Raw genomic sequence first — 12,500 nt, 5'->3', positions numbered from 1 at the left:
TTCACTCAGTAGAACCAATCACAAGCCCCGAAAGCATACCCTGCGTTATCATCAATTTTACAATGAATGTGACCATAATCAAGGTCAAGTTGCCATTGACTTCAATGGAATGACATATCTTTTTGCGTCCGAAGAAGGGGAATCAGCGCCAGTTGCTGGGCCCTTAATGAGAACTGCAGCATTTTCATACACTTGCCGCCTGGTATCCTATAATACATTGCACAAACCAAAACCCATAATTTTCCCGTGTCACTGCGTCGGAATAAACACAAAAACAACATATCAATGTCACTAACAACACAAGCCACAACGCGCACAATTACTTCACGCAGTCTGTAGGCCACTTCTCACTGCTCAGCACACATCTGCCCCCTCGAAGCATAATTAATTGCGGCCAACACAAACTCACAACATTACGGTCGGCCATGTTGTTCCTTAGCGTCATCGCTGACCACCGCCCAGCGAGACCCAAACACCGCGAGGCGGACAACATTTCGTGTACACCATTGTGTTACCTTTTATTTCCTCCGAGGTGGAAAGACTGGTGACGCAAGGTTAGTTCCCTTTAGCTCTCAGCACGCTGTGTGTGTGTGTGTGTGTGTGGACTACTGCACGCTTTTGTGGGTCTTTGCGAAATCCCGAAGTGGAGTTTATTGGTCATTGGAACGGTGATGCACGTCACGCCTTTGTCAAGTGGGTATTTTCAAACCCTGGAATGGATTTAGGGGAGCATCAGAGTGTTTGTGTTGGAGCGCCTCAGTGCGGCTGCAGAGTTCATGTGCAACCTCTTGCATGCGATGTTTCGCGGGGGTCCAAAAGGGTCTGCGATGTTTGGCGGGGGTCCCGACACTCCCAGGGGACCCGGGGGTCCCCCATATTGAATATCAGTGTTGCCACATTTGTGCCAGAAACAAGCAAACACCTTCATGAAAAAACAAAAAAACAACCGATGGGGTCCGCCATGTTCCAGGGGGGTCCCCGGGGGTCCCAACACTCCCAGGGGGTCCGCGGACCACCAGGGGGTCCGCGGACCCGTACGTAAAAAAGAAATATAAACATTTTTTTCATTTTTTTTTTACTTTTGGAAAGTTCTATCCCACCATTTTGGTACCCCAAAATAAGCGCGCCCTCACAGCCCTAGAGCCCCGTGCGCGGCTGGGGTCGAGGGGGGCGTAGCCCCCCGAGACTCTAGTAACGTTACAATGGCAGATGTGTGTGTTTTGTGTGATCAGAAATGCTTTGCGGCTTGTTGCTTGTCTTGCTTAGACATGTTGAATCTCTCGCGACCCAATCAGCCGGCATCAGCGGCCCTGCTCTGGGGTGATTCATACCCCTTCACCCCGCTGTGTCTGAGTCCCACTGGGATTACAACTGTTTGTTGCGTCGAAAATCTTTGGTCTGAACTAGGCTTATGGGTGGAGAGAGAGAGAGAGAGAGAGACAGAGAGACAGACAGACAGACAGAGAGACAGACAGACAGACAGACAGACAGACAGACAGACAGACAGACAGACAGACAGACAGACAGACAGACAGACAGACAGACAGACAGAGGTGTGTGTGCGTGTGCGTGCGTGCGTGCGTGAGTATGTTTGTGTGTGTGTGTGTGATCACACGTGTGTGATCAGAGGGGACCCTATTTGTCTCCCTGCTGAGGAGAGACCACCAACACACACACACACACACACACACACACACACACACACACACACACACACACACACACACACACACACACACACACACACACACACACACACACACACACACACACACACACACACACACACACACACACACATACAAAACCGTGGCAATACTTGTCCATGGAGTATGTCTATTCTTTTCTGAATTTGTGTGAATTACATTTATGACATTTTTGACATATACAGTACTGTAGACATGCCTATATTATCGTATTATTATTGTCACTGCTCAATGTGGGCTATGGAGTGTAGGGGGGTGCGCAGGGCACACACCACACAGACAGACAGACAGACAGACAGACAGACAGACAGACAGACAGACAGACAGACAGACAGACAGACAGACAGACACTCTCTCTCTCTCTCTCTCTCTCTCTCATGCACACAAGACAGAAGAGGAGATGAAATGTAGGTTCTGCTTATGTCAGACCTACTGGGAAACCAAACGCCAAGACAGCAGCTTGTTGGAAAGTGTGTGTGTGTGTGTGTGTGTGTGTGTGTGTGTGTGTGTGTGTGTGTGTGTGTGTGTGTGTGTGTGTGTGTGTGTGTGTGTGTGTGTGTGTGAGAGAGACGAAAATGTGTTTGGAGTGTGGTGAAATGCAAACTGTCAGTGGCAGTGATGGGGCCCACAGGTACCTGTTAAGCTAGTGTGTGTTTAAGTTTGTGTGTTTAAGTGAATATGTGCGTGCGTGCTCGCATGCATATGTGCATGTGTGCACGTGTGTGTGTTTGTATGTGTGTTTGTATGCGTGTGTGTGTGTGTGTGTGTGTGTGTGTGTGTGTGTGTGTGTGTGTGTGTGTGTGTGTGTGTGTGTGTGTGTGTGTGTGTGCGCACGCACGCGCGTGCGTGCATGTGTGTGTGTGTGTGTGTGTGTACATGTGTGTAAAGGTAGCAGGGGTGTCAACCTTTCAGAGTGTGAAAGGGAATGTCAGAGTGAGTTTCACCCCATGTCCAACAGAGAGAGAGAGAGAGAGAGAGAGAGAGAGAGAGAGAGAGAGAGAGAGAGAGAGAGAGAGAGAGATTGTGAACTAAAATTGCTCTGAGAATCTCTGTTTGCATTAAAGGACGCATCTTCAACTACTTCATCCATATTGTTGCCATCATACTGGTCATTTATGACATGCTGAAAATAGAGCTTATATGCTTTGGTCAAACCCACTCAAAAATACTGTTACTGGTTTCATCCAATGCTCAGCTGTTGGTTGTTAGCTACAGTTTTATCAACCAGTTTAACTATCAATGGAAAGGGATCAGGGAGAGAAAATACCAAAATACAGTATACTATCTCCTAGTATCATTTTAGCTGCAAATGACAAAGTGTTGGAAGTGTCTGGATGGGTGAGAGGCTTGATTGCAGAGGACAGCGCTGCGTCAAATTAAACGTTGAACGTAGACTTTTGACTCTACCTTTATACAGTAGGTTGTCTTAATTTTGTTTCGATTCATGTAGCATTTGGACAAAACAAGAACCCAACAGGAAGCATGTGGTGTTCTACACACAAACAGAGAGGAGGAACAGATGGAGAGACGGATGAAAGGCAGAATAATGTCTTATTGACTTCCATGATGACGTAACAGCCACAGTACAATGACATGAAGAGGGATGGGGGGATGAGGAGGTGAGAGGAGGTGAGAGGAGGTGTGGCAAGTGTGGGCAGGCTAACAGAGCTTTGACCAGGCTAGCACTCCATCAATTACAACCTTGACCCTCCTCTTCTCTTCTCTTCTCTTCTCTTCTTCTCTTCTATCCTCTTCTATCCTCTTCTTCTCTTCTCTTCTATCCTCTTCTATCCTCTTCTCTCCCTCCTTGTTGTCCTTTTCACTTTCTACCTTGTTCTCCCTCTCCCTCTCATTCTCTACTAGTCTTTCCTCTTCTCTGCTGCTATAAATCAATTTCACACCCCTCCACCCCTGCCCCTCTCCCACTGTTTCCAATCCCTCTCTTCCTCTTCTCTCCCACCCCTCCTCTTCCTCCCAGTCCTGCTATCGTTCTCCCCCAGCCCCTCCCCCCTCCCCTCTCTCTGGAGTGGGAGTAGAGAGGTCAGAGGTCAGGAGACAAGAGAGATGAAAGGGCAGAGGGAACGAGGGAGTGTGAAAATGAAAGAGTGAGTGTATTTAACCAGGGGGGGGGGTCAGATGATATCTCTCTCTCTCTCTCCCTCCCTCCCTCCAGCCCCCTTCCCTTTCTCTTTCTCTACCAGCGCATCAGCAGGTTCATGTGTGTGTGTGTGTGTGTGTGTGTGTGTGTGTGTGTGTGTGTGTGTGTGTGTGTGTGTGTGTGTGTGTGTGTGTGTGTGTGTGTGTGTGTGTGTGTGTGTGTGTGTGTGTGTGTGTGTGTGTGTGTGTGTGAAAGAGAGAATGTGCAAATGAATGAGTGTGAAAGAAATAGCTATAAACTGTAGATTGACATTAAAGTGAGGTCAGACAGAAGTAGAGACAGGCAGAGAGAGAGAGAGAGACAGACAGGGATAATAGCAGAGAGAGAGATAGAGACGTGTAATACCACACAGAGAGAGAGAGAGAGAGAGACAGGTATGATACCACAGAAAGAGAGAGAGACAGGTGTAGTACCTCTGTTCTTACCTTCCCTCATCATGCCGACGTTGAGACACTTCATGAAGCGACACGCCTGGCAGGACTTGCGTCTTCTCTTAGTGATCTCACACTCGTTGGTGGCTGGACAGCTGTACTCGATGTTACCTGTATGGAGACATGTAGGACACACACACACACACAGGGTTTCATTTCACATAGAAACAGAGACAGACACACACACAGACAGACGTTCTCAATGTTACCTGAATGGAGACCGAGAGATGGACTAACCCAGCCATTCTCAACCTGTGGGGCTGGGGCCCACTGGCGAATTTAATGATAATATAACGTTAATATTAACAACTTAAGCCCCATATGGGTAACCAGAGTCCCTCAGGGCTCAATACTAGTGTCTTTTCTGTTTTCTGATATTCTGGGGAAAGCTTTTGCTGAAAATCGTCGATCTGCTATCCCTACAATACAGCTTTCCCCACAATACAGATGCTGGGGTTTAAATGGTTAAACCAAATAAAACCAAATAAACCAAATAAAGCAAATAAATAAGAACTTAAAGGGATAGTTCACCTCCAAAATTACTTTTTCTATCGATTACACACCCCATGGAGACTTGAATTCATGGACATTTTTTAGTTTTTGTCGCATTCCTAAGCCAATAATTTGATGACCGGTGGCCGTCATCAGTCTCCGGTAGGAGACTCAAAGATTTTCAAGTGGGCCTTGATCCAGAAAAGGTTGAGAACCAGTGAATGAATATAGACAGATAGAATTATTAACCTGGTCTCACGCCAAGCTGTCACAATTCATTATTTTGTCTAAATCAAAATGCATCAACAGATTTCCAACATTAACATTTTACATCTGCAGGTAACGTTTCACCGCAAAGTTGATTTTATGCTGATTCAAAGCCAGAAATACAGCAATAATTTTACCAGTGGACTTGAAGCGGTCAGTCACAACTAAAAGCAGCAGTTCTGACATTGAACTAAGCCTGGCTTACCCTAAGCAAGAGTCCCACCTTAACCTTAACCAAAGGAACGGTATTTAACCCATTCAATCCAGGAACGCATGCTGTGTCATTTCAGATGTTTTAGCTATAACCATAATTAATACTTTGAGCTGAAGCTCATAGCTACGAGCTTGAAGATCTGCTATTTCTTTTGAAAAAACGTGAACATTTTTATGCAAATCTTTGAACATATATATTTTTTAAAACATTTTAAACTCAAATCTTTGCTTCTGGAGATTCTACAAATGTCTTCTAAATCAGTAACAGTTTTTTTTGAAAAAAAAAATATGTTGCTATAATATCAGTGGTTCTCAAACTTTTTTCATGTCAAGGACCCCCAAAATTGTAAGAAAAAAAAAAAGAAAAAAAAAATGTATTTGTCCGCGGACCCCATCTGAAAATATTTTGTTCCAGGTACCCCCAGAAGCAAAGATTTGAGTTAAAAATGTATATATATATATATATATATATATATATATATATATATATATATATATATTTACACACACATTTTCGCAATTGTTTTTCAAAAATAGCAGATTTGCAAGCTCATAGTGCTATGAGCTTGTAGATCTGCTATTTTTGAATAGCCAAAGAAACCTTAAGTGACACAGATGCTTTCCCGGATTGAATGGCTTAACCTTAACCAAAGGAACAGTATTTAACCTTAACCAAAATAACCATCCCTAACCTTAATAAAAGGAACCGTGACAAATAAAGGCCTCATTTGCCTTATAATCTCACTGTCTGTCTGTGTGCGTGTGTGCATGCGTCAGTGCGTGCGTGCGTGCGTGTGAAAGAGAGAGTGTGTTCACATAACAGGTTTGCGTGACCAGGTCAAATACACACTAATACAGTAATGCACAACTACTGTAAGTGTAAATCTCTTAGCTAAGGCTATTAACTGAACACCGACAACACCCTCACCATACCGTGAGCTCCAACCTGCTGCTGTTTACACACAACCTTCTTTTCCCATCCCTCTCTTTTATCCTTGTTTATCCATTATTTCTCACCATCTGTCTTTCTTCTACAGTATGTTTTACATCCTTCACCCCACCCTTTCTCCTCCCGTCTTTCCTGCATTTGCATTGTAAAAGAAAGAAATGCAATGTAGTGGTAATAATAACGCTGTGTGGAGGCACAGCACAGAACAGATTAAACGAGTCAACTCTAATTTCCCTGCAAGTCAATATGTTTCCCAAGACTCCTATTTTTCCTCATCCCATATCCCCTCTATATTCCAGTATGAAGTGCCCCAGGTCACCAGTACATCTCCCAGTTAAAGAGGAGTTAAGGAGTGATTAGTATTGACTGGTGCTGTGGAGGGATGTTTTCTCATTACTGGTGTGTTAAGGAGGCTACTGTAGCTAGTGAGGGACAGGATAAATGCACTAGTACTTAATGGAAAACAAGATGGTCGTTAATGGGCCTTGGTAGTTAGCGTAAAGGTTCTTCTGGGGATCACTTAGCTTGACGTCCATTAGTAATGGGACCAGTTAGTTCACATGCTAATACTAACACAGAAACCATTAGAAACAGTAATTAAGTGAGGCAGTTAGGCTGTGTACAGCAGCAGTACGGCTAACCATGCTAAACAATAACAGTCGTCAGGGCTACACAGGCTAGCATGCCGGCTAGCATTTCGTAGTGGGTCAGAAATAACTGGCTAGCATTAAGGCTAAGCATGAAGTCGCTCACAGTGCCAGTTCATCGTGCACCGTGTGGTGGCAAGGTAGCTTAGCTGATTGGTCAATTGTTATACATATAATGAGCCCTATAACTGGTAATATTATTTATCAGCCCAAGGGCTGAGACAGTTATCAGCCCATGGGCTGATATCAGCTTTTCAGTCTTTTAACCATTCCCCTCAGCCAGGGCAAATAACTTTAGGCGCTCTTCACCGACTTCACTTACAAAGCGACTTCACCTACAAAGTGGGAGATCATCTCTCCAGCTTTTTAGTAAACAGAGTGAGACACCAATTTTCAAGTGAGACGCCAATTCCATCCGCCCAGAAGAAAGAACCCATTTATAAGGTTCAATTTAATAGTATTCCAGCTCCAATTCTTTTGTTTCATCACTTTCAATTTCACTTGTTTATCCCATATCCTGTATGAGTTCTCTCTCATGGTTGGATAAAATTGGTATTCTGACCTGAAAATTGTCTTTCTGTTTACTAAAGAGCTGGAGAGATGGGGAGACCCCTGAAAAAAACCTCTATAGCAATGATTACTATCACAATATAGAGCTAACACGTATTTTAAATAAAATAAATCACTTCAGCACCTTTAAAGTGTTGATCAAATACTCCTCGTCTTTTTTGAATTATAAATAAGACTGTGAGTAGCTATGTGATAATGAAATGAAACAACATTGGGAATGGACACCCAAGGACATGCTGGTCCTCGGTTCGATCACCTCATGCAACAACAAAAGCTTCAAAAGCAACACATTTACTATCTAGCAAAATCAGTAGTTTAAGCATTGCTGTCTTCTGGGGGGGGTGTTGAGCTTACCTCAGAATGGCCTATGAAAGTCTAACATATGCCCATGCAACTTCTGTGTGTGTGTGTGTGTGTGTGTGTGTGTGTGTGTGTGTGTGTGTGTGTGTGTGTGTGTGTGTGTGTGTGTGTGTGTGTGTGCGTGCGTGCGTGCGTGCGTGCGTGCGTGCGTGCGTGCGTGCGTGCGTGTCTGTGTGTGTGTGTGTGTGTGTGTGTCAGAGAAAGGGGGATATATCAGGGGTTTCAAATCCCCTCCAATCTCCTTTGTAAGATGGGTGCGTGTGTCCACCTGCTGCATGAAAATTGTCCACTATGGTGTGGACAGTGTGCGAAAACAGTATGAGTGTGTGTGTGGTGCACATTTTGCACCCATGCGTGCATTGATTTGCAATCTATATGGTCCTCTCCTAGTCTCTTTCGTATGAGGGAGAGGTGGGATATGAAGGTCATATTGAGCATTGAAGGTCATTTAACAGTTGATGTTTTTTTGGGGGGGTGGGGGGGTAGATATCCATCTAACAGAAGATCCAGGACAAAGTAGAAAAATATTCTTACATCATACATTTCTAAATTATTTCATATTCCCATTGTACAAATGTTGAGTTTGATATTTTGACATTGACATTTTCAAACATGATTCTATTGTCGGTTTATTGTCTCTTTATTCTTAACCTTCCTACATTTCAACACTTTTAACATTCTTTCATTCCCTTTACCGCTTTTCTCTATTTCTCTCCATCTCTTCTCTCTGTTGGATCCTCCCTTTCCCTCATACCCCCACTCATCTCTCCTTCCTCTCCTCCTCTCTTCCCCTCCTTCCCCCCTCCTCTCCTCATCCCTCTCTCCCAATAAGGGAGTGATAGATGCAGGTTGTCAGGTGTTGCTGGACTGACGCCACGGCAACAGCAGCTGCCAGAGTCACTTCCTCCATGCTGACACACACACACACACACACACACACACACACACACACACACACACACACACACACACACACACACACACACACACTAATTCCTTCCTACGTCCCTGTGTCCAACCCGCCCACCCCCCTCTTTTCCTCCCTCGCTTTCCCTCCACCTTCACTTATTGTCCATTGAGGTTGTTGGTCTGCCCATTTCTACTCATCTCTGCATATTCATCCCCCTCTCCTCTCCTCTCCTCTCCTCTCCTCTCCTCTCCCTGCCCAGCTGGAGGTGTTTTTTTTGGTGATTACCTGCGGTTTTATTGGCTAATGGGTTGAAACATACCAATATGTCTACTGCTGCCCATCCGAGGCTGGACCAGCATGCCGGCCAAGACACACACACACACACACACACACACACACACACACACACACACACACACACACACACACACACACACACACACACACACACACACACACACACACACACACACACACACACACACACACACACACACACACACACACACAGGCCAGAGATAATGTCATGACCCATTTGTTCCAGTGAAACCAGGTCTGTGCAGTCTAACCATAAACAACAACAGCACCCACCAGCACAGAGCCAGGCACACACACTAAAACACTGGGTTTCACAAATGCTTATCTTAAAATCTATCCTCGATTATGGCGATCGGAGATGCACCCATCTTGAATTCTTGTGACCATTAAGCTACTTTGCACTATCGATTACAGAGATATTACAGTTTACATTTTACATGATATTGAATGTCATCTGACATTTGTCTTTTTGTCTCGTGTGTTTTACATGTGGGGCATTCATCTTTTAGCTAAATTCCTGTAGCACAGTATTATTCATATTATATAATATAATTGTATTAATATTATTAGTCTTGATACACTCCAGATTTCATTACAGCTGAAATAGATAATAACCTCCCTATATCACACCTTCTAAAAGAGAGACCATTACAAATGGCATGTTGCTCTGAGGAAGCTCTTTGTCTTTCAACGATATTTAACCAATAGACAGAGAGATATTGAGTAGGAGGTGGGGGAGATTGAGTAAGAGAGAGGGGTATACAGAGTACAGTCCTACAACCAAGGTCATATTGAAGGTCGTGCTGGAGTCGGATGAATTAGGATGCGTTGTGTGAACACGGTGACCTGTCTCCAGGTTGAACTGAACTCTGAACTCTGGTATTTAATCTGGAACTTCAGCCTCACCTGTGTGACCTCTTAATGAAATCAAACGTATTATGGTGGAGAGAATTGGCCAAGTGCTAAATGAAACTATTCTGAACACATGCCGGATTGATGAGGGCTTTAGCCTACACACAGAATGATGTGTATGTCTTCATCTATGTGTTCCAATCTCTTTCTTAAAAAAGATTGAGCCATGCCATAATCCCCTCTCATAATACATAAAAGTCATATTTGGACAGTGATGTACATCTTCTGACTGGGTTTTATGGAGAAAGCTGCTTAGCAGGGAAACAACAGACAGGTTAGTGGGTGGATGGGTGGATGGATGGATGGATGGATGCAGTGGCGTGCACAGACATTTTGAGGGGCAGGTGCTCAAGTAAATTATACTGTTTTTTGTTTACTTGGTCTGCTCTTTTTTCCCTCTACACCTATACCTCTTTGCCAAAAATAGCCGATCTACAAGCCCACAACGCCTCGCAGCGAGAGGCGTTGTGGGCTTGTAGATCTGCTATTTTTGGCTAAAGTTCTCCTCAGAAAAGGGATGCTAGGTTTCGAGTGGTTATGGTAAAAAGAAAAATCATATCACATAAAGAATTGGCGGACCCCCTGTAGTACCTCTGAGGAACCCCTAGGGGTCCCGGACCCCCTGTTTAAGACCCCTGCTGTAAACTGGAAAAAAAACGTTTTTTTTTCAAAAGGGCACTTCTAGTCAAGAGGGCAAAGGGCAGGTGCTCTAGCACAACCTAGAGTCTATCTGTGCACGTCCCTGGATGGATGGATGGATGGATGGATGGATGGGTGGGTGGATGGATGGATGGATGGATGGGTGGGTGGGTGGGTGGTCGGTCGGGTACATTGACAGTTGGACCAAAGGATAGCTGTGTGGCTGACTGTTCAGTGGGGTGACTATCGTGAGTGACTGATTGACTTTCTTGGTGACATAGTGAATGTTGGAGTGACTTGATGACAGACAATGTACAGCAGCAGTCTGGATGTCTGGATAGTTTGGTTTGCCTGCTGCTCCACTGAATGGCCCACGTACTGACTGGCGGATTTAAGGTGTTGTTGGCAGGCTGATGTTGGACACAGTCAGGGTTCGAGTGTTCGAGTGAAGAGGGCAATCCATGCCTCTGCTTTTGATACCCCCCCCCCCCCTCCCCCCCAAATGTTTTATTCCTGGTTTTCTGGTTAGACTGAATTAAATACATGCATTTCTATTTGGGAAATGTAGACTGTCTGCTATGTTTGACATTTTTCTTTGATAATATCACAATTTAACTATTTAATAAAATTAACATTAACCCTGGCTTCCCTTTTTTGGGCAAAGTTGACAAATTGTGTCAACATTATTTGCTTTGAACTCACGTTTCAAATTAGTCTATACAAAGAAGTATACTGTTGGCCTTTTTTTTCTCTTCTTTTTTTCTTTTTAACAAATCAAACCCTCGATATAAGCACGAGAGAGCAGAGAGTTCATCAAGGTAATAGTATTTGCTAGAAGCAGTTAAAGAGATGCTCTCATTGTGAATACCTGTGAATCTCCTGGTCAGGGACAAACCACAAAGCAAAGATTATGGCCAGGGGTGCACATAACTTTTTAGGTCTGGTACGCAGAAGAGCACCTGGACATGTGACTTGGTGCGCATGGCGCCCGTCCCGTTTTGTCAACGGGGGGGGGGGGGGGGGGGGGGGGGGGGGACGAGAAAAAAAGGACGCTCTGCTTCTAAATTCCGCCGATTGTCGGCGTTTTTTTTTTCTCATGCTGTTATATAAAGCCTCCAAGTTTGGTGCCCTGTGCTGCTGCGCTGATTTTATCCGCCAGATTGGGACGTTCACGGCATATTTTGCACCATTACGGTGCGTTCATCATCGGTGACGAGTGCCTCTAACAGCCGCTGCTGGCTGCGTGCACGCAGCCAGGCAATGCGAGGCGATGCGAGGCGACGCGAGTCATATCTCTACCCCTCCGCCTAATGGCTGTACATGGGGCCGACGGGTGCTTTAGAGTGATTGTGTGTGTGGCTTCAGGAAGTAAATTCCTAGCCTCGATCTCCAGGCTTTTATTTTTTAGTTTTGCTAAAAAATAAAAGCTTGGAAATTCCTGTCCCAGCTGTTGGTGCGCAAAAGCGCCTCGCGTCGCCTGATGTGGTGCGCATTTTTTATTTTGGGTGCGCATGCGCACCTGCGCACCAGTTATGTGCACCCCTGATTATGGCGGATAATTCCCTGAACGCTTTTCATCATCTGGATTACAGCTCTATCCCTTCTTTCCTCTAGCTCCCATGGCGTGAGCTACTGACCCTTAAGACCCGACCTCTGACCTGTGTCTGCCCCCTAGGTTATCACCTAGCATACAGGCTTATATCTTACATGCTGCCTATAGAGCATTAGCAGCTAAAACCCTCTGTCTGGTGGCTGCTGATGAAGAGCTTGAGGATGAATGCCAGGTATCATTAGTCTCCATGAGGTTGGTGCATTACACTGAATAACCACAGTATTAACACATACTGTCTGTGTGTGTGTGTGTGTGTGTGTGTGTGTGTGTGTGTGTGTGTGTGTGTGTGTGTGTGTGTGTGTGTGTGTGTGTGTGT

At 44.9% G+C, this 12,500-nt stretch overlaps 1 protein-coding gene across 6 annotated transcripts in view; it reads right to left on the bottom strand.

Annotated features, from left to right (window-relative positions):
- The window catches only part of esrrga (estrogen-related receptor gamma a), a 205,803-nt gene that overhangs the window by 55,042 nt on the left and 138,261 nt on the right, over positions 1-12,500 (bottom strand). For 4 of the 6 annotated variants that reach the window (XM_084059566.1, XM_084059565.1, XM_084059561.1 and 1 more), the window contains one exon: positions 4,278-4,406. In XM_084059566.1, the coding sequence (XP_083915692.1) occupies positions 4,278-4,406 (129 nt within the window). The remainder of the gene's footprint in view (positions 1-4,277; positions 4,407-12,500) is intronic. The other 2 variants (XM_084059562.1, XM_084059564.1) reach the window with 1 other exon arrangement.

Source organism: Gymnoscopelus microlampas, assembly GCF_963454915.1.
Source record: "Gymnoscopelus microlampas genome assembly, chromosome: 1".
Lineage (NCBI taxonomy): Eukaryota > Metazoa > Chordata > Actinopteri > Myctophiformes > Myctophidae > Gymnoscopelus > Gymnoscopelus microlampas.
Note: the sequence above shows the minus strand (reverse complement) of the source record. Positions and strands in the feature narration are given on the sequence as shown.